The sequence below is a fragment of the Meleagris gallopavo genome, chromosome 1 (genome assembly GCF_000146605.3).
Source record: "Meleagris gallopavo isolate NT-WF06-2002-E0010 breed Aviagen turkey brand Nicholas breeding stock chromosome 1, Turkey_5.1, whole genome shotgun sequence".
NCBI classification, from domain to species: Eukaryota; Metazoa; Chordata; class Aves; order Galliformes; family Phasianidae; genus Meleagris; species Meleagris gallopavo.
The window spans coordinates 60,515,196-60,537,413 of record NC_015011.2 but is presented as its reverse complement, the minus strand read 5'-3'; the positions used below and the strand labels follow the sequence as shown (position 1 = coordinate 60,537,413).

The following is a 22,218-nucleotide window of genomic DNA, read 5'->3' as shown; positions in this document are numbered from 1 at the left end:
TGGAAGTGGGCAACACCTTTTTAACCACTGGTGCTGATGTTTGTGACAGCACAGGATGGGTGGGTAGGAAGAAGCAGAGCTGGGGTGGCCACTGAGGGGTCTGCCCATCCCACAGCTCCATCTGCTTGCAACGATGCCAGCTGGTGAAATCGCACTCCTTATTGGCCAGATCTGACTTTCCGTGCCTTGGAAGCGGTCTCTATGATTGTTGCAGGTTGTTTTCAATAGCTCTCAACTTACAAGGTCTTTTATTATTAAAAAAAATTAAAGTAGTTAAAATTTGGATTAAATTAAACCGAGCGGGCTTTGTTCTCCCCTGGAAGCTGTTTATGTAACATCTGTTTTGAATCACTTTAAAGCCCAGTGCATCCCGACCAAAATAAAATGGTGAAACCCCAACGCTTGCTGTGATGTTTCAGAAACATCAGCACGTGCACCCCTCCGCTCGGCGGCATCCCAAACACGGCCCCGGTGCTGGGCTGGGGCCAGCCTGTTCTGTGCAGCTGGCAGGGAGCAAGCAAAAGCATTCAGAGGCACCTTTACAAATGCCTGTATTATTATTTTTTTTCTCAGATTAAAAAAAAAAGACACCGTTACTTGCAGTCCTTGGCATTAACGCGTGGTGCTCTGTCTGCCTCCCGCCTGCGCCCGGCTTTCCACTGACCTCCGCCTCCTCCTCCTCCTCTTTATATATTCATGAAGCACAGGGACACAGCGGGTGGGGCGCGGATAAATAAAAGCTGAGTGAGCTGAAACTGCACACAGGAAGAGGAACTGTGCATGCGGTGACTCTCCGGGACGCAGCCCGCTGCTTGTCTGGGCCCCACCGGCTCGCCAGAGAGACGATAACCCCACTGCGGGCTGCGAGGAGTGGAGAGCTGCCCTGCGTGAGTCAACCCAGGGATGAGGTGGTGACTCTGGGGACGGTTCCTGTTCTGGTTCAGAGCCAGGCCCACGGCGCGGCTGCTTGTGGGGCTTAAGAACCCCAGCGGGAGCAGGACTGGAGGAGACGCAGGGCCCTGTGTGTGTGCAGGGAGGTAACGTGGGACGCACACGGATCTGCTCCGAAATACTCAGCCTTCCCCCAGTCTGCTTTGGTGTGGAGGGATGGGTGCAGAGGGTCACCGGCGCCTGGCGCTGACGGATTATGTTGCAGCTGAGCTTTTTTGGGAAGGGCAGAGTTCTCCGAGTTCACATGTGCCTGTTGCCTGTGATCTCTTGCTGCTTCCGTGGGCTCCCTCCCCATTCTCTTTCCTTGAAGGTTGCAAGGAAGGGCCGTGTCTCTGGGGCTACAGTGGGGTTTTCACCTGTAAATTAGCCCCTCCAATAGGGGTGCAGCGAGGCCTTTTCCTAGCTGCAGGGAGCTAGCATTCAGTCAGCTCTGTGATTTGGTGCACCCTGTGCGATCACAGAAGTCCCTTGGGCACCTTGTCCCCAGCACCCCTTGTTCTGAGGGGTTCTGCACACAGTTTACCAGCCAGCATCCCAACCTTACCAATATTCAGCTCTAGGTCTGGGCCTTCCCAACATCACAGGTCTGTGTGATGTGCTGCCTGATCCCAGGAGTAGCCTCTCCTCTCCACCCTGAACACTGTCTTGCCATGAGCAAGCAGCATTGCAGGGAAACGTGAATGCAGATCCTGTCCATAGGGGACATCACTACCAGATGCTCCCCCAGCACTAAGCATCCAATTAACTCACTTCTCCTGCAGGATGGACCAGCAGTTTCATGTCTCAGTGTGTTGCTGCTAAGATGTTGCTTCTGCCTTGTGCTAACACACTGACTTCTCCTTGTGCACCAGGTGCAGCTCCAAGATGAAGACTCCATCTGGGCAAGGCATAAGGCTGGCATGCCTTCTCAGCTTGGCTTCCCTCTGCCTTCCCACCCCGCTCTGGGAGGACCGAGACTCCCTCATGCAGGAGGAGAAAGCCAGACTGACAGGTGGCAATTTGGTGCTGAGCACTCAGGAGCAGCAGCTCAGCACGAAGCTCATCAGCCTCAAGAAGAAGGAGATCGCAGCAGCCTTGAACACGGGGCAGTTCCCTCCTAGCATGCACTTCTTTCGGGCAAAAAGCCTCATTGAACAGAGCGCAGTGTTCAGCATCCTGAAGCGCATGCCAAAAGGTAGGCTTGGGCTTAACGATTGCTCATCGTACTCATCCTCTTCTTGCCTTTTGCTCTCTGTGCCAGAGCTGGGAAAGAGTGTGGGATGTAGCAGAGCTTTGATTGCAGATGGGCTTCCCAGAGCTGGGAATAGTGCTGGCAAGGCGGTGCGAGGAGTCCTGCCTCTCAGCTGGGGGCAGGGGGAGAGGAAGAGGTGGCTAGATTGCATGAATGCTCATTTCCAGCAATTGTAGCATTCACCATAACTTGCAATATGGATCTTTCAGCCTTTCAAAGGCAAGGAAAGGGCAGAGGAAGTTAAGATGAAGACATCACAGACATCCATGTTCAACACGGTCCTTTATCCACACAGACACAATAGACTTGCTACCAACAAACATGCTCAGTACTCTGGGTTATACTGAAAAGAGGGAGAAGATATCGCAGCCAAGTGGAAATCCAAACCACTGATGCTGGGCAGCAGCAAGCCCAATGCCTCCATTTCTCTGAGCTGCAGACAGTTCAGTGGAGAGATCAGAGTAACTGCTGGAGAAAGACCTTGACTCCTAGCTGGCTGCTTTCTCCCTTTGCATCTCTTATTCAGTAAGGAAGCATTGAACAAGGTGCCTTCTTTAACTAAGGATAAGAGACAGCTGCAATGAAAGTTGCCCATATCTCTACAGCTGTGAGCATGTTCATCATTCCAGAATGTCCCTTTTTAGATGTAGCATCCCATGGCCTTGCCTATGTGGCTGCTTGAAAACAGGTTGGTGAATCACTTGGAAGGACTTGGCAGTCAGATTTGCTTTTCATTTGTCAGGCGGTGACACTGGTGCACGGTTAAGAGCTGTCTGTTCACCACGCAGTGTCTCCCTCCCACTGTCCTGTGAGGGATGAGGCTCCTTGGCTTGCAGAATCCTGAGCAGTTGCTGCAAGAGATTGGGATGCCAGAGTTGCCTTCAGCTCTCCATTGCTGAATTGAGTAGTAAGGAATATAAAAGTTGTCCTCTTTTTGCCTCAAGTGGAGTTTCTTTGAGACAAAGGGAGAATGAAAACAAAAATCTAACACCTTTCAACCTATGATATAGTAAAATAGGTTCTCAATCTTTGCAGGAACTGTGGGTTTTAGGCTCAAAGTCACATCCTTGTAATGAGTACCTTGCCTGAGTAGGACCTCAGCCTTGATCAGAACCCCTAGGAATTACTGTTGTTTCAAGCACTATTGCCATTTCTTTTGTTCTTAACACAGGAAAAAGTGCAGCATTGTAAGTGGCAGGAGGATCTAGACAGCTGTGGCACACGTTTTGTTGCTCTGGTGAGAGCAGTAGCTGCAGATGCTCAGCATCTTAGCTTTCAGACCCTTTACAGTGAGGGATTATAGAGGCTATCTATATATTATAATCAGTTTACTACAGCTTAGAGACTTGACATTTCAGTTTGTCCAATGTCACATGCATATTGGCCTTTGTTCCTGCTACTCATGTTCGCCTTTTACTCCTTAGGGCATCAAAGCTATTTAGACGATAACATCTCCCCTAGACTAATAGAGCACGTGTCTGTAAGACTTCAGCTTTAAATTCTTTCCCTTTACAAAGAGAAAGTTTATTTCAAGCACAAGTCTCTGCAAAAAGAGATGTCACCAAAATAAATGGATGAGCTGAGGAAGGTGAGCATGCAGAAGCCTCCTGTGCCAAGAAGACTGGCAGTTGCCAACATGTAGCAGAGCATGCCAAAAGCCCATGGTAGTGGCCAACAGCAGGTGCACAACACAAGCAAGCAGTTATTTGATAAGGGAAGTGCATCTGATGGCAGTTCCCCATGGTGTCACTGTCTATGATTTTGATGCACGCCAGAGTTCCATAGAGATGAAGGAAGAGATGCAGACTAGATGCAAGGATTGAGGCTGGGAGTCACAAAGCTGAGATACAGAGGTTTTCTCCAAGCCTATCTCTTGTCTAGCATGCCTTGTGAACTGCTGTCTACTGCAAGAACTCCTCTTTCAGTCAGCAGGGCCCAAGCCAGCTCTCAGAGAAGCCAGCCTGAAAGAACGCTTTCTGTCACAGTGGGAAAGCCGAGCTTCCTTTTGTTCCCCCTGCATATCTCATGGGCAAACTCAAGCTCTCATGATGTTAAGCCTCCTTTCCTCTGCTCCCAGAACATCATCTCATTCAGCTTGCTTTCCCTCTCCCCAGGTGCTGTCCTACACCTGCACGACTATGCCATGCTGAGCGTGGACTGGCTGGTGTACAATGCTACCTATCTCCCTGACTGCTACATCTGCTTCACCCACACTGGCACTGTTCGCTTTCACTTTTCCAAGCCTCACCCTCCTCACCCAGTGCCAGCCCAGTGTTCCCAATGGGTTTTGCTGGAGACTTATCGAAAACAGCTGCGCAATGTGACTGAGTTCGATGACAGGTGAGCAAGCAGGAGGTGTGGGTGCTTCATGGTGGCAATGCACGGCCAGCAGGATTGTTCTGGTCTAGTTTCCCCATTTACTTGTTGCCCTGAAAGCAGGGGACCATATTTCAAGCTGTGTGTACATAACAAACAAATGGCAGAGAACTTGAGGCATTAAGTAATGCAACAAGAAAGACACTGAAGCCCTGGAGTGTGTCCAGAGAAGGGCAGTGAATCTGGTGAAGGGTCTAAAGCACAAGTCTTATGATGAACAGCTGAAGGAAGAGGGATTGTTCAGTCTGGAGGAGGCTCAGGGGAAACCTTATAGCTCTCTACACCTCCCTAAAAGGAGGTTGTAGTGAGGTAGGTGTTGACCTCTTCTCACAGTTAACAGCAAGAGGATGAGAGGTAATGGCCTTAAGTTGCTTCAGTGGAGGTTCAGGTTGGATATTAGGAAAAACTGATTCTCAGAAAGAGGGGTGAGGCATAGGTACAGGCTGCCCAGGAGGTGATGGGATCACCATCCCTGGAGGTGTTCAAGAAATACACGGATTTGGTGTTGAGGGATGTGGTTAGTGAGCATGGTGATGATGGGTCAACAGTTGGACTTGATGATCTTAGAGATCTTTTCCACCTTAATGATTCTATGATTCTAAGTACACCAGAATTAGATGCTACTAATTTTGAAGTTCTCTGTTGTACCTCTACTTTGGTCTGTTGTACAGACAGACTGAAGTCAGTGGTTTAAGTTGTTTCATGTAATCTGCCCCACCCTCTGCCAGCACCCAAACTGAATGTGCTTCTAGCAGGGAACAGGACTCCATGGGGAAGGACCTCACCTTGCCCATTGAGGTAACCATGAGGAGAGCAGACAACTGAGAGACTCAGTCTCAAGAGGGATCTCAGGCACTGAGACATGCCACCTGCTCCCACAAAAGGGGTTAGGTCTCAGCCAGGGCACTGGCTGAGCCAATGAGCCCTACACATAGGTTCTGTGCCTGACAGCACACCATCTGCTACCAGAGCTCCTCTACTCCAGGTCAGGTCTCCCATAGCCATCTGGGAGCTCACAGCTCAGCCTGCTCCTTCAGGCATCACTCACCATTCTGCAAGAGTTCCCTCCTGCTGTCAGCCTTTTATCAGGACCAGGTGTGAGCAGAGTGCCCAGCAGTCATCCCACATTTAATGACTTACAGGTGGGTGTGAATGGCCTGGCTCACCCTCCAGGCATGGTATCAAGAAGACCAAGCCTGATCTCCCCATGGGTCCGTTCATCTTGTGACAAAGCCCTGCTGAAAGGCTAAGGGGAGCGTGTGGTTCTACATTGTGTTTGGGGACTGGATAGCATCCGCTAAATAATGCATGAAGGCAGACACTGAGTGATGAGGACAAAAAGAAACACTGAGTTGTGAGATGGTCAAGGAGCACTACTGTCTGCTGGGCTCCAGGAGTCTGCTGGGTTCTGCGTGGTTCAATGTAATTGAAGACAGTATTGTGAAGCTGGCACACAAGGGGAAGGTAGATGAAGGTGACATAGGTGACCGTAATTATGGCACTTCCTGAGTGAAAATTCATGGTTTTGAACGTGTGTGCACAAGTGCTTCTAAATCGAGATCTCCTAGGTCCATACCCCTCTGTATGGAAGCTGTAGGGCTCCATACTGCAGCATGGGAAAGAGGTCAGGCTGGAGGCTGGGGAGCTGTCAGGTCAGCTCCTGTCCTCCATAGGTCTTAGCACTTCCAGAATGGAAGGAGAAGATAGTGCTGGGCTTAGGACTCCCAGCCTTCCACATCCTAAGACTCTACTGCCCTGACTCATGGTGGACAAAATAAGATCGAGTGAGAAGTCACTTATTCACATCTTCCAAAGAGAAAACTTGTTCCTCATTCCTTCAATTTCTTCTGGGAGTAATGAGGAAAGACCATGGGACCAGCACTCTTCAGCCCCACCAGGAGACTCATAAATAATGTGCAAGAGATTAGATGTCAAAATAGCTCCACTTTTTTAAGCACAAGCAATTGCTCTGGGTATCTCAGACCCTTGCGTAGACTAACTCTTAAGTTGTATTTGGGTTTAGTTGGATTTATGTAGCTTGATGTCTCCTCCTGGCAGGCTTTTGACTGTGGCATTTTCTACTGCAAAAGTCTCACAAAAGGCAGAAGGGGAAACCAAGACAAAGACCAGTGAAGTGATTTTCCTCAGCAAATATGTGCTGCAGCCATATATAAACATGGATCTCCTACATCCTGGGTGCTCAGACTTATACTGGTCTTTATTTCTTGCAAAATTGCAATGGAGTTACTGCACGTAATGTGCAAGCACGGGAACAGCAGCCACATTGAGGCACGTCCCCTCTTATTTTGATCTTATCCCTGGGTACTAGTCTGAGGGTTAGGAATGCATTTGGCCGCCTGAAAATAGGTCTCTAGCCAGGAATTGACCCCAGTCTGTTCTGCTTCTCAGTTCCTGGAAATCCTCCCAGCCTCTCGAACATGTGCATCCCAGGCTACCTCTCTTCCTGCGCTCCTCTTTGCCCTTGAGCACTAACAAGCTGAGGGAAAGCAGATGTCGGAGGGAGGAACGGATGGATAGTTGGGTGCTTTCAGGGAGCTATCAAGTGAGCTTGGCAGTTGGGAAAGGGTTCTCCTACAGGATATCATGGATCAGCAAATGTGAAGAAACAAGGAAAATGCCTCCACCGCACCTCTCTTACCTTCCCACATTCCTGGCCAGGAAGGCAAGAGGGTGGGAGGAAGCCACGTAACATTTCTGCTGTTCGTATTTTTGTGTACATTTACAGATGTATATCCACATATACATGTACATTTATATGTATATTGGAAGTAAGTCTTTCTGTTTGCTTGCCTCAAAAGAAGGTTTCATCATTCACATCCAAATCGCAAGTCTTATGGGCCAAGACCCGAGAATATCCTGTTACTGGGGTTAGCTTCCAAAATGATGCTGCTGGGAGAGTCAAGACACCACAGAGACAGAGAAAGGCAGGAAATTTTGCTTTGAGATTTAAAAGAATCCTCACTTAATTACTTGTCAATCAATTAGGATATTCGAAAATGCCATTTTTCCCCTCAAAAAGCAACACAATCACCACAGTCTTTAAAGTGAGGGCTGACAATGGGCATGCCCCCAGATATTTAAGGCAAGCGGCACTGATATGCCAGATATTTGTGAACCTCCCCCTGCCCGAGGGTGGGGGCCATGCCCCCAGGCACAGCTCCCTGTCACAAGGATGAAGTCATCTGCAAGCAAGCTGACACGCGGCTCGAGCTGCGGGAGAATCCCCTGGGCGCCAGCAGACCTCCATCACCTCCCCTCTGTGCCCTCCACTGCCTTATCTCAAGGAAAATAGGGCAGTAGACACACACAAAAAGTGTACACAAAACCCCACCAGAGAAACAAAGCACTCCACTCTCTGTACAAGTCTCCCCTTGGGGAGAAAAGAGGGGAAGAGAGAGAGACAGAAAGCGAATGAGCCACATGTGACAGATGTTAGCCACTCTATTTAATGCACCACTGGAAGACATTCAGATACTATGGCGAGGAGCGAGATATAATTACCCATGGAGGAGAGAAACAGAAGCAGGAAAAAGATGCTCCTTAAAAACAAGACAACATATCATTCACTTCTGCATTATATAGTTCAAAAAAACAAAACAGTTAAAAAATAACAAGAAAAAGAGAAAAGCAAAAACATGGTTGAAAATGAATAATCCTGAGCTGATTGTTTTTGTTGTGCCCCTTTGGGCATATGCATTGCAATAGCATCGTTCACTGCCTATATGACATGACATGGAAGGCTATTTGTAGTCTGCACCTGATCACTGGCTGGGGTCCATTCTGGAAAACAAGCAAAAGTGTCTTTATGAAGCTTTGCTTCATCTGCATGAGCTCCTCGTGGCGAAAAATTATCAGCCCAAACCCTTAGGAGATTATCGGGTTATCAAGGCTGGGTCAGCACTGCACCATAAATCTTCAACAGTTATAGGGATCAATAATCGGTCTCAAAGGAAAGGGGATTATAAAAAAAACGTTACTTGATTGATGTGCTTTTAGGAGCAGGGTAGTGTGAGGATTTATAGCCCAAGAGCACAGGCTGGGTAAACAACCTTGAGTCCATACAGCTCGAGTTTAAAACAGGGCACGATGTGGTGGGGAGCTGCCTTCGGCCAGGGCTGGGGTGATGACAGCAGGGAGCACTGCCCACATTTATTTTCCCAGAGGCTTGCCAAGGTGCCTGTCTCTTCCCATGCTGCATCTCCTCAAGCACACCCCCTCACTGGTAGCCGACAATAGGTGAGCTCCTTACAGATGCCCCAGCTCTGGGGTGACGCTCCAGCGTCCTTCCCTCAGCTGCAATGCCATAGCATCACAGAGCATCACCCTTGTGTCTCCCTGGGCGTGGCAGAGCTTCTCTGCCAAGTCACATTGTTTACTGGACTTATCTGGAGATGTCAGCCTTGTGTGATAGTGCAGTAGGGATGCTACTCGCATAGAAGGGCAAAGCTGAAGGTTCTCTGAATTTTCTGACTGGCTGGCATTTCAAAGCTCATCCTCAGTGTGATCCAAATATCTTTTCTTATGTACAATTATGTTTCTGAAATAGTTCCCAGCAAAGAAATTAGCTGAGTGAAGAAGAAATGAAACTGCAGCTGCAGGAATAAGGCCCTGAGGGAGGGGAGTGGCAGCCAGCATGCAGGTGCTGAGAAGTCAGCTTCATTGTAAGGTTGGGATGGAGGGATGAAAAAGGATGTCCCATGTCTTAGTTTATGGGTCTGGTCCAGATCATGTTTGTGGGAGGGAGACTTCAAACACCAAACGTTATTAAAAAACAGTAACTGCTGTCAAGGGATGCCAGGTTTGTTTCAGTGGAGAGGAGGAATGATTTCTGGTTCTCAAACATTTCCTCTCTGCCCATATAATCTGGCACATTTTGATAAAAAGAAGATACTGGGGAAAGTTAGAGGTTAGAAGTCACAATAATGGTGGTGTTGGCATCTCCTGGAGACTGCCCAGTGAACTGATGGAGAGGTGTCAAAATACTTGACATGCATTTAAGATGCCTGGGAGCATATATGGTCTGCAGGAGTAACACATTAGCCTACTTGGAGATTAAGAATACTCCTGGGTAACAGAGTGCAATTCTTAGGATATAAAAAACATCATGCTTGCTTTTCTAAGTCTTGTTACACCAAGATAATAAAATCATAGAATCGTTGAACCGTAGAGTTATTTGAGTTGGAAGGGACACCTAGAGGCCATCTGGTCCAATCCCCCTGCAGTGACCACGGACACTCAGGTTGCTCAGAGCCCCATCCAGCCTGACCTTGGGTGTCTCCAGGGATGGGGCATCCACCACCTCTCTGGGCAAATTGCTCCAGTGCTTCACTGTCCTTATTGTAAAAAACTTTTTCCTTATATCCAACCTAAATCTCTCCTCCTTTAGTTTGAAACTATTTCCCTTTGTCCTATCAGAACAGACAGACTGCTAAAGAGTCTGTCCCTTTCTTCTTCCAGCCCCCTTTAGATACTGAAAGGCTGCTCTCACATCTTCCTGGAGCTTTCTCCATGCTGAACAGCCCCAGCTTTCTCAGCCTGTCCCCAGAGAGGAGGTATTCCATCCCTGGGATCATTTTTATGTCCCTCTGGACGCGCTCCAACAGGTCCACATCTCTCCTGTACTGAGGACTCCACATCCGGATGCAGTACTCTGGACAAGGCCTCACCAGTGCAGAGCAGAGGGGCAGGATCACCTCCCTGACCCGCTCGCCTTGCTTCTTTCTGGTAATTCCCTCAACACGATGGGTACTTTGAACGTCAAGTGTTATCCAGCTTAACATGTGCTGCATGAATTTTTATCCGTCACAAGGTACAGATATCATCTGTACCAGCCATTAGAAGATTTAAAACAGCTGGAAAAAACAAAAAAAAGATCTGAATGTCTCCTAGTTGTATCAGTTGCTAGACCTATATGCCTTGCGGTATTTTCAGTCTTCAGGTTAGGAATTGGGCTCCTGTTGCAGCAGGAGCTGCTTTGCTTCTTCCCTTGGTCCTCCTCTATGAACACGTCCCTCTTTTCAGCTGAAAGCCAGCTGACTTCCCCTCTCTCCTGATTCTTCCTCTTCCCTTTCCCCTTTTCTGCAGCTTGCTGAGAAACTTGACCCTGGTGACTGATGCCCCGGAGCTGGCCTACCCTTCCCAGGCTTTCATTTGGAAAAGGTTTGAAGAAGTCTTTCTCATCGCTTCTGGACTTATCTGCTATGCACCTGTGTTCAAGGCCTATTTCTACCAGGGGCTGCTGGAGCTTTATGAGGATAACATACAGTATGTTGAGATAAGAGCTATCCTGCCTGCGGTATGTATTTTTTGGCTTCTCTAGTATTCCTTTAAGTTTTCATTTCTCCAAAACTTTTCTCAAGCCCTAGCTTGAATTTAGTTCTTGGATGTTTGCATACCTGGCCTTGTCAGGATGCTGGAAGAGCTTTATCATATTCAAAGGTCTTTGCAGGAGATTTGCATGCTTGAGGGCTTGGAGACGAGAGACACTTTGTTCTTAATGGTTAAGGAAGATACTGACTGTGGCAACAGTACAAACTGCCTTGTACCATCTGACTGGAGCTGTGTCTGATCTTGCTGGTCTGGAAGATGCTTAGTCTGTGCCAGAATCACCTGTTCTGGAATATCTTCCCACCTGTAGCAGAGACTTATTCTGGAACAGCTACATTATTTTAAATTTATGGCTTATTTCAGAATGACTTACCTGAGCAGGATACTGTACCAACTGCAAAATGTAGCCTTCCACTGCAGACAACCTAAAATTCTGGCTAGGAAGTGCTCCTTGCAGTGCTGCTAGTGCTGAAGTCTGCTGCTGACAAATCAGACTTCCTCCTGAGCACCATCCAGCAGTCCCATGCTGCCTCACACCTTCCCAGCACCCTGAGCCCACCATGGCTGCAGCAGCAGATCCCCTAGCTCAGTGGCTGTTTCCATTTCCCAGACACATATTCCATCCAGCTCTTTAAGCAAAGTGCGAGGGGGAGAGCAAGGCAGCTGCATGCCTGGGGGCCCTCATCCATGCTGGGGCAATGGCACCCACACTGCGGGAGCTCGCCTTGCAACAAAACCTGCCAGGAGCGATCACTGAAGTAAAGTAAATGAAAGCTGGGATTTGGTGTGAAACAGCAAACGCTGCAGAAGAGCCCCCCAGCTGTATTTGCAAGTTCAGCTGTGCAAAGTCTCAGCTTCCCATGAGTAGTGGCAGTGGAAATGTCGCTATGATATCTGCAGCCACCTGGGTGCTGGCAAGGAGATGGCAGGAGGTGATGGGGCACCGGGCTCAGCGGTGGGCAACGCAAGGCAGCAGCACAGAGGGCTGAGCGTGGGGAAGCTTGGTTCTTGTATCACATACTGGGGAGAAAGACTGTTCTTTTTTTCTTGTAATAAAACCTCCCCTCTGACTCCTGCTTGCCACGTGTCCCACAGGTATATGAGCTCGATGGCACCAGGCACAACAAGTCCTGGTCGGTGGCGGCGTACCAGGAGGTGAGCAGGCGGTTTGTGCAGGAGCATCCCGATTTCCTTGGAGCAAAGGTTATCTTCACAGCACACAGGTAGAAAATGAGAGCTATCCAAGCAGAGCTTTTCGAGGGGTGGGCTGGAAATGCTGCCGTCACTTAGCGATGCCACACCTGTGGGTTTCCCTTGGGGATGGGAGGATTGAGCTAGGGGAAGGCTTTCACATGGTCGGGCTCACCATCCCTGTGGAGCTGAGCAGGGACAGCAGTGCCCGAGTATGGGCACAGGGCACAGCAGAGGTCCTCAGAGGACCCTGTGAGTGCTGTTCCCTGGCAGCCTACATACGCTATGTTTGTGCTGCTGCTCACAGGCAGGCACAAGGCTGTTCTCCAAGTCAGCCAGACGCCACAAAGTCACGTGAGGTGATCCTGAGCAAACACAACATATCTCCTAGTGGCATTTACTCACTCTGTCTCAGCACGATGCAGTTTCCAGTTCAGAGCAGCTTGCCTCTGGCCAGTGTGGGTATGGACAAAGCCCTTCTGGAAAACGCGCTTTGATGTGCAAGTCCAACAGGGCTGGGGAAAGCTAGATTTAAAACTACTGAAATGAAGCTGCTGTCCCAACTCCCAGTAAAATGGTAGAGAGGCAACAACAGCAACAACAACAACAAAATCCTTTTTTTCTCCATGCTGAAGTGTTCCTTTCTTGGTGTAAGAGAAAAGCCAGCGAGTGTTAGCCAAGCATGCCTCACCTCAAGTGACAGAATTGTCTAGCCAGGCATTTCCTGGTCATTCAGAGGTTTCCTTTCAGAATATCAATTTTCTACTGCTGTTTCTCAGGAGACCTGAAGCTGGCTGTCAGATTCAGGAGCAACTTTGCATTTTGGAAATAACCCTGAGGGTCGGGTCCCAGTTCACAGTTCAGACAATTCCAAAGAAGGCAGGCCTGTGGATGTGAGCCTGCTCATTGCCTTCTCTCTTGTGCTCTTTAGGATGCTGAATGTTTCCCAGATTAAAGAAGCCATCATCACCGCCATGGAACTCAGAGCCCACTTCCCAGATACTCTGGCAGGCTTCGACTTGGTAACTGAATTTCTTCTGTGGCTTTGAGTTAACCCCTAGATGTGCAGTGTAACTATGTCTAAGTATGGCATGTGTTATACCAGAGCCAGATCCTCTGCCACTGTACTGAAATCAGTGTAAACAAGTCAAAAATCCTCTAGCTAAGGATACTGTTGGCAGTAATTGACAAAAAAGACCAAAAAACAAAAAACCCAAACCCCTCAAAGAATCAGCCCCATAGCTCCCACTCAGAACACAGCATAGTACTTTTGGTGCAGTTGGCACCACACGGTGTTTTCCAGCTGTAGGACCCATCATCTTCCTGAGCATGTTCAAAAACACTGTTTTGCTTTCTGCTCCCCAGGTTGGCAATGAGGATGAAGGTCATTCTTTATGGGAGTTTAAGGATGTCCTGACCATCCCATATTCCCTAGGGGTCAACCTGCCTTACTTCTTCCATGCTGGAGAGACAGGTAAGCATGAGGACTCAAAACCTGTTACTGCTTACAAAGGTAGGAGGTGAAGTCTCACGAAGGAGAGAAGTAGCAAGTCTGGCTGTATCAAGATGGTGGGGGTGTGTGCTGTGTTTTCCCTGTGCTTCCCACACCAGATTGTGGCTGTAGAATTCCTGCATGGTGCCTCCACTACCTGTGTAGGCATCATGTTGGTCAGCATCTCTGTCCTGTGTGTAATGTGTAGTCACTCTGCAAGAGCTACTACTGCTGCTGGTCCCAATACATTGTTCAGTCAATATGGATAGTATTTATCCAAACTATGCATGACAGTTGTGTCTGACTACTGCACTGCACTTTTAAATGTTGACATCTACAGTGAAAATGTCTAAATCTCAACTAGTTACCCTGGGCTCCCTTCACATCCACAATTTTAAGGTGCACTGCATCTCATCCTAATGCACAGTCATTCCCTAGAAATCAGTACTTATCTCCCTCGACTGTGAGCAGAGACCAACACGATTAGCTTAGGTGTAAGAGAAATGCTGTGGACATTTACTGCCAGGTGAGATGAGTGGCTCTCTTGATGCTGAGCAGTGCCATGTGCCATGGGCAGATTTGAATTCCCATTTCACTGAAAATGCAAAGTTGAAACTCAGAGCATGAGCAATCCCCTCATCTTGCAACCAAAGCATGCATTAAGAAAACATCTAACAGTTTGAGAAGATGCATTTCCTTGTAGCACTGCAGTGAATCGTGCATATCTCTGTTCAGACTGGCAGGGCACCTCTGTAGACAACAATGTGCTGGATGCTCTGATACTGAATACCAGCCGGATTGGCCATGGACTTGCCCTCACTAAACACCCAATAGCCAAAAATTTGTCTCTGAAGAGGGATATTCCTGTAGAAGTCTGTCCCATCTCCAACCAGGTATGTTGGTAAAAGCTTAGGTCTGGGGGCTGGGTCGTTGGAATGGTATCTATCATAGGAGTGAGATACAACTGGGAACTGGAGGCAGCCAGATATTTTGTTATACACAGGTTGGCTCAGTTTCCTTTGCACTGCATTACACTACAGTCTGCTATATAGATGCATGCTGCATGAGTATACAGCTTGCGACATCAGTTAGCTCAAAATCATTTAATCTATGCCTTCCTTTTAATCATTTATCCAGAGAAAGCTGGAAAGGCAGTGCTCCTGATGGAGATAAGGCTCAGAGCCAGGGAGGTGCCTAAAGAGACATAATGGAAAATTCTTTAAAGCTAGGGAGGCTGGAAGGTGAGAAGCCAAGATAGCAACTGGAAGTCCTTTTGGTTTGGTAGAATTCATAGCCGGGGGAACTCTTTTGCTACATATTATTATTTTTCACTCAGAGAGTGGTGGAGCAGGTTGCCCAAGGAGGTTGTGGATGTCCCGTCCCTGGAAACATTCAAGGCCAGGCTGGATGTGGCTCTGGGTAGCCTGGTCTAGTGGTTGGCAACCAGTATAAACAGATGTTATTCACACTGCTAGCCTTGACTTGAGGCGATTAATTTAAGAAATCAATCTCCTCATACGGTCAGTGGAGAAAAGTAGGCTCTTCCTGCAGCAATTCAGAGCACAATGCCTAATATGCTTTGAATAGCCCTCAGGCTCCTCCCCAGTGTCTGCCTGCTGACCTAAGCAGCTACATCAGGTACCCGGTATGATGGGTGCAAACATGGCTACAGCATAACCTGACGTGGTGCTGTCTTCCCACCAAGGTGCTGCTGTTGGTATCTGACTTGCGGAGCCATCCCGCAGCCAGTCTAATGGCTGAAGGACACCCTGTTGTGGTCAGCCCTGATGATCCCTCTATCTTTGGGGCAAAGGGTGTCTCCTATGACTTCTACGAGCTGTTCATGGCCATTGGAGGGATGAATGCTGACTTGAGGACCTTGAAACAACTTGCGCTCAACTCCATAAAGTAAGTTTCTCATCTCTCTCATCTAGGCATAGCAATGCTGAGGAACATCAGCTTGCTCTCAGAAAACCATCTCATTTGGGTTTTGGTCACAATCTCCTCTGCCAAATGAACTAAGCTTCTGTTTATCCAAAGCCTCCTCTGTGTGTCTCCTTCAGGAGGAGAACACAGGGACCCCCTGTCTGTGCCCTTGATTGCTTTTCTCTGTTCCAGCGTCTCAATTTTTTTTCTTTCTCCATCCTTTGCAAAGTTTCCTCCAATGCCTGGTTCTGGGTAGGGGAGAAGCATTATGTCCTTGGACCATTTGCCTATTTCTGCCTGAATCTGACTTGTCCTGACATTTGCCACGACCCACTGGGGAAACACAGGAAAACAATTAACCAGCTTGCAGTTTGGCTGCATTTAACCACTTTTTCTGTTTACCCAGACAGCTATGAATGTCTCAAAATAGTTTGACTATGGTGCGCAGGGCCTTTCTCCGCATTCCTAGAATTTTGTCTGCTTGCCAAATCCCACACCAGTCCCAAATCCTTGCACAGCCAGGAAGACAACAAACATTCCTACTGCTTTGGATCAACTCCAAGGGGCAGCAGCAGAGCTATCTGTCCTGTACGAGGCACTGGGTGCTGCTCAGTGAGCCCTCAGCTTACGGAGACTGAGCTGGTGTGTTCTCACGGTGCAGCATTCAGTAGCTGTTGAAATGGCTGGGACACAGTGTTACACTAGCAGCATGGGTATGTCCCCAAAGGGTTAATCTGTTGCTGCTTCCTGCCTTTTCGTTGCGGTCACTGATTTTGGAATAGCTGCCTCCTTGACTCCTGTCTGATACAGGCTTCTCAACTCTTTGCAGATACAGTGCCATGCTACTGGATGAGAAAGCCAAGGCCAGAGAGGTCTGGCAGAAAAAATGGGACCAATTTGTGGCTGATCTCACTGATAGCTCGTTGATGGAGCTGTAGAAGGGAGGAGATCTGTCTCGGAAGGCATTTGGCAAGCCAGAGAAAGCCAACCTTGTTGCTGAGAGGCAGCCTGCTTCCTCCATGTGACTTGAGCAGATGAAGGAACCTCTACGTCTCAGCCAGACATGGGCAATGTGGTTAAGATGAGCTTAATGCTAGGAATGAGCTGTGCTATCCTGGAGAAGTAAAGGGCCAGAGGTGAAATGAAGCAGCGAGCGTCTGTAACAATACCAGCAGAGCATGCCACTCAAAATAGTCAAAACAGTTATAAGTTGCCAATGACCAAATCCTGACATCCTCATTTAGAAAAAACTTGCCTTCTAATTAGACTTAGTGGATCATTGCCAACATGAGGATCCCTGAATTTTGCCTTACTGTTACAAAATGCAGACCTTGTCCAGAAACAGCTAAGACAAACATCCAGCCATTTGGGCCACTGACCTTCGGAAAGCAAGGACTGAAAATGACTCTTGTTATGTTTAACCCTGGGCCTGCTGCCAAAATAGCACTGCTGGGTTGAAGAACTAGTCGTAGGTTTGACATCTGCTATTTCAGGACCTACCATGGCTGGAAACAAGCAGATGGAACCATACAAATGTTCCCAGACTGTGTAAGCTTGGTTGCACAGAGATGAGAAGGACAAAAAGGGGTGTCTCATTTGCCCATGGCTGTTTTCTTTTCTCTTCCCTGCAGAATCCTTTCCTGTTTTCTGGTCACAGGGAAGCTAAGCACTTTTCACCTGAGAAAACCTACCCCGGCTTCCCAGATCCTGTTTGACTAAACACTCATCCTGCCCTTCAAGGTATTAACAAAGGCTCTGAATTTATAGGAAGTGCCTTTTGATATCAAGAGGTTCCACTACTGGCTTTTATTGCCTTATTCAGCCCATTCACCTTGGTGATATTCACCTTGGTGAGAACCAATCTCACACTGTGCATATCCCATACGTTCACTTGGACTTCTGCAGTTGCCAAAAGTTATTACAACAGCTACACAGCAAATTATGCCTAGACGAGTAGACTCCCTTAGTTAACAAGCTCAAAAATATCAGGGAAAGAACTAGTTTCATGGAGATTAAAAAAATCTTCATCAGGATGCTAAATAAATACAGCAAAATCCTTGAGTACACACACCCCAGGAACAAGCCAGGATCAACCAGCATCTCTCTGGCATTAGCACAGTTGACCCAGTTTACAGCAGCCAAGGGAGACCTCACAAATGTTCCTTCTGAAAGGTGCCTCCTCCTCAGAGCCCAAGATTGAGTGGACTGCTGTTTCTTGATCTGACCAGCTTGGGCAAATTAGCTACCTTTAAGCATCCTGCTAATTGTCTCAAGCTGCCTGGTCGTTGTTTATTTCCACTAACCTTGGTTAAAACAGCTTATCAGGAGACAAATATACTCACTACAGAAGCAGATCAAGCTGTGCAGCCCACATATCCCTTGTGTGCTCAACGTTAAGTGGCCCACATGCTTCTGCTAGTAATCCAAGGCAAAACCAACAAAAACTCAGTGCAAACGGAAGGCAGCTGGATTGCAGAAGCCAGCGAGGCAAGCCTCTGAAAGCAGAAGTAGAAGCCAGTCAGATACCGCATGCAGCGGGTGGGCTCTGTGCTGGGCTCTGCTGGGCCTTTCCAACCAGCTGCCTTCAGCTCCAGATCTACCCGCATGACCCACACCTTCCTCTTGTCCCCCACAGCCAATCTTTGCTGTTCAGCCTTCTGTGGGCCTCACTGCACATTTATCCATGGGATGAGCTTTATACTGGAAGAGGAGCTACTGTAGAAGCACCTTTCCTCCTTTTCCTCCTCCATGGGTATAGCATTAGACATGTCTAATGTCTAATCCTGCTGAAGAAAGCTGTTGCAAACAGGTAGGATGACCTAAACCAGTGACCTAAAGCCAAGTCCCTCTGAGTCCCCTCAATATTTCACCTTTGCTGTATGGGAAGGGAGGAAGTATTTATTCTCCATGAGTTTCTTCCTCCAGGGCAAGCCTCATTGCTGACCAAATGGAGCTAATAGCAGATATCAGGAGCCACCACTGAGTGACACTGTTTGGGATTACAGCATAGGGAAATTCAAATTGTGCAGGTGATCTTCAGACAAAGCCCTCAGAAAGGTGAAACCTGACTGTACAGGCGTACATTCTGACTTGTGATCTCCTGCTGCTGAAGGTGTCCATCTGAGGGTTGGTCAGAGGGCAGACACTTTCCTATCCTTAAACAGGTATGTTTAAATGTGAACCTGAACTGAACGGACATCTCTGACTCCAGGGTATATCCTTCCCTGTATCTCCTTCTGAACAGGGCATTGTCATCTATGGGGCCTTCCCAGGAGTCTCCTAGGAAGATGAGCGATAACTGTTTTCAGAGCTGTGGGGTTAGACAGGAGGAGGGCTGCTCTGATTTACAGTTGGCAACCAACTCTTTTTTAGAGCATGCCTTATTTCAGAGAAGGATCCTAATAGAAAAATCCAGACTGCATCCCCACCTCTCCAGATCCAGGTGTGCAAAAAGGAGGGATTAAGGCTGAGCCGCTGCAGTTGAGAAAGTGGAATCTATTCAGACACCTTCAAGGCTTAGGGTAAACTTGGTTATGGGGCTTGGCTGGGACTTGGCTTTTAACATTCACAACAAGTGACACTTAAAACAACAAGTGTTTTAAGTGTTTTGCTGCCAGTTTGTTTCTGTACAATTAGTACTTAGATCCCTGATCACATTTAATGTACATCATATGTAATGTGCTCTCATGCACATTTCCTTCCGAACGCAGTATTCATTTAAATCTTTAAACCCATTCCCAGTACTTCTCTCTTTAACAAATGAACCAACAAAAACAGAGCTGAGGATACCAGTATTTTATGCAAAGTTTTCTTCTGGAATGTGCAGCACAAGGGGGATGTTCCACGTCACTCAGAGGAGTACAATTGTGAGACTGAGATGACCTCTCAGCATGGTGCAAAGGGCAGTCTGACCCACAGCGCTAGTATATTGGAGCTGAGTCTCCCAGTCCCTCTTCCCCACTCCACACAGTAGCTGCATCCAGCTCTGGGTCATGGTTTCCAAGGAATATCACCTGATGGACATGATCTGCCTGTCCCACCTCTCCTCCTGTTACAGCTTTGTACCATCTCTGCAGTGGTCAAGCATAGCAAGTAAAAGGAACTACTGCAGGTCATTTCACCCACTTCTAGCATGATTTTAACAGAGGAAAACAAGAAGGGTAAACACTCTGTGACCAGCCCATTTCTTTCAAAGTTGACAAGTGCTTCCTGGAGCATCAGCTAACTATGTGGTACAGCCATGGCCTCTTTTCCCCAGTCCTAATAATGGTGGGCATGGGAAGAAAGGGCCAGCTAGAGAACCTGAGACATGGGTGGCACTGGAGTGAACAGGGCTGGAGGCAGCAGTGAGAGTGGTAGGAGGCTGCGCTGCACAAAGCTAGAGCTGATGGGGAAGAAAGAGCCCCCTTTCATGTTCATATGGGCTCAGGAGCAAGGAAGGAGAGCAGAAAATCCTGAGATATTTCTGTACTGGCTACCTCAAGCTGTCACAAGCACATATCAAACCTCATGCCTGCTCTCTCCCTCACCAGTTGCTCCCTGTGGCCTCTTCAGGCTTGATTTATGTAAAGGGGGAGTGGACGAAGCTTTGTTAGCAGCACACTATCACAAATCCATGACTGTTTTGTGGCACAGCAGCTCACATCACCTTTGGAGCAATCCAGTAAATGAGGTGTTTACCTTCTGGTCACTCACTGGCAGAAAACTGCTGATCCAGCACTATAAGTTGCTATCAAAAATCAAGCCAGCAAAAACAGAGAAGTAAAACAATTGGTTGAAAATAGAGGTAGGCCCAAGTAAGCCAGCGGGGCTATATGCAAGCCTCCGTTGCCACAGTGGCCAGGTGCTATGCAAACCCTTCTGTCTGGCCATAAAGCACAGGGCTGCTCAGCCTGAGGTAGGTTTTTCTGCTGCAAATCGCTGAATTAGTCTCTTTCTAAGCAGCAGAAGGACATTTCCTTGGCCAGAAACTTGCAGCTCTAATTGGCTAAGTGCTTAATTCCTTTCTTTAAAGGTTTGCAGCAGTTGCAATGATGGCAAGTGGATCGAGTATTTTCTGCCCGCTGAGGGACAGGCAGGTGAAGGGTCTAGCTCTCAATTCTCCTGGCCTGTCATTTTTATCAGGCCGTGTCCTCCCCCTAGGTCATTACGGGATAAGAAAGGCATTTTACTGTATTTTCTCAACCTCTCGGTTGTCCATCATTCCACAGGCAGTCTGCAGCAGGGAGGGAGAGGAGATAAAGCCGGGGGGAGGGCTGTCTCGGCCCACTGGGGCCTCTGCAGGAAGAAAAGCGAGGGAAGGTGGGCTGCCTCCAAGGAGGGTGTTAGAAGGTCAGTAAGGGGGTGATGACAGGGCTGAGAGCCCAGGGAAAACAGAGCTGCAGGGTTTACACAGAAACCAAAGGAGGAGGCTGTGAGCAACCAACTGCTGTGCTTGCCTTGAAAGCGAAGGGGGCGTGGAAACATCTAAGAGGAAAAAGAGTCTCCCATGGGCTGGTGTGAGAGGGGCAGAGACCGCCTCTGGGGCTCTGGGGGTGTTAGGGATACAGCTGGCAACAGATGCGCCCCTAGAAGGAATCCTCAGGGCCATGTATAACATGCCAAGCCAGAGCTCTGGATAGCAACGCTGACAAAAGCCTCAGCTCCAAGGGAAAGCCACAGGCCAGCATTTGGCTTAGGGAAGAGCAGACTAAGGCCTGCTGCAGCCGGCAGGGCAGGCTCTCGGCAGCCAAAGCGGGTACTGCAGGGTGTGGAGCTTGGCAGCCGTACCGCTCCAGCCCTGGCCTTGTGTGCCAGGCCCAGCTTGTGCCTGACCGCTGGCAAACTCCTTCGTGGGGCTTTAAAAATAAATACTTCAGCCTGCTGGGCTGTCCTCCTTGTAAAAATAAATACAGCGTTGCTGCCAGCCCTGGGAGCTGGGGCACACGCGCTCTCTGGGGGCCTCTACAGCCATGCATGCTTGGCTGGGAACATGGCTGGCTCCCCACAACCTGGCCACGAGGTGCCCACCCTGCGAGGCCGTGCTGATCTCAGCCCCCGTGCTGCGTGTCGGGGGGGTGGCAGCCTTACTCCCACCGTGTGAACGGCATTTCCTGCTGATCCGCAGGAAAAAAAAGAGCACGCAACCTAAACTGCAGTAGTGTGGACAACAGCTCACACCCAGAGGGTGAAAGAGAGCAGCTTTCCGTTGCAGCCGACCTCCAGGGCTCGCTCCTGTTTCCCCTTCTTGCCCCGGCGTGGAGCAGCGGCGACCCCTGGCGGCTCTGCGCGGCCCTGCTCCGGTCGTTCGAGGGACCGGGAGCGGGATCGTGCACGGGGAGCGGTGGTCAATGGCTCGATGTCTGAATGGAGATCAGTGATGAGTGGTGTCCCTCAGGGGTCAGTACTGAGACTAGTGCTTTAATACCTTCGTGAATTACATCGACAGTGGTATTGAGTGCACCCTCAGCGTGTTCATGGATGACACCAAACTCTGTGGTGCAGTCAACACGCTTCAGAGATGGGATGCCATCCAGAGGGACTCAGACAGGCTTGAGCAGTGGGCCTAGGAAAACCTCCTCAGGTTCAATAAGTCCAAGTGCAAGGTCTGTATCTGTGTTGTGGCAAACCCCACTAGCAGTACAGGCTGGGGGATGCAAGGATGGAGCACAGCCCTGCCAAAAAGAATCTGGGAGTGGGCACCTCATGGCCAGCAATGTGCCCT

At 48.7% G+C, this 22,218-nt stretch overlaps 1 protein-coding gene across 6 annotated transcripts; it reads left to right on the top strand.

The window, feature by feature from the left end:
• Positions 1 to 732: 732 nt before the first annotated feature.
• ADA2 (adenosine deaminase 2) lies at positions 733 to 21,378 on the top strand. Of its 6 annotated transcripts, none has more exons than XR_004160910.1 (11): positions 733 to 908; positions 1,803 to 2,125; positions 4,297 to 4,522; positions 10,664 to 10,874; positions 12,002 to 12,129; positions 13,029 to 13,119; positions 13,463 to 13,571; positions 14,325 to 14,482; positions 15,295 to 15,497; positions 17,147 to 18,324; positions 18,441 to 21,378. XR_004160910.1 is itself a non-coding variant. In XM_031555075.1 (11 exons), the coding sequence occupies exons 1-10, from the start codon at positions 904 to 906 to the stop codon at positions 17,232 to 17,234; spliced, it is 1,542 nt and encodes a 513-aa protein (XP_031410935.1). In that variant the 5' UTR covers positions 733 to 903; the 3' UTR covers positions 17,235 to 17,255; positions 18,151 to 21,378. The 6 variants fall into 6 exon arrangements, 5 of the variants coding, with proteins under 5 accessions (XP_031410935.1, XP_019471850.1, XP_010712368.1 ...); XM_031555075.1 differs by having other exon boundaries at positions 17,147 to 17,255; positions 18,151 to 21,378; XM_019616305.2 differs by having other exon boundaries at positions 17,147 to 21,378.
• The last annotated feature ends 840 nt before the right edge of the window (positions 21,379 to 22,218 follow it).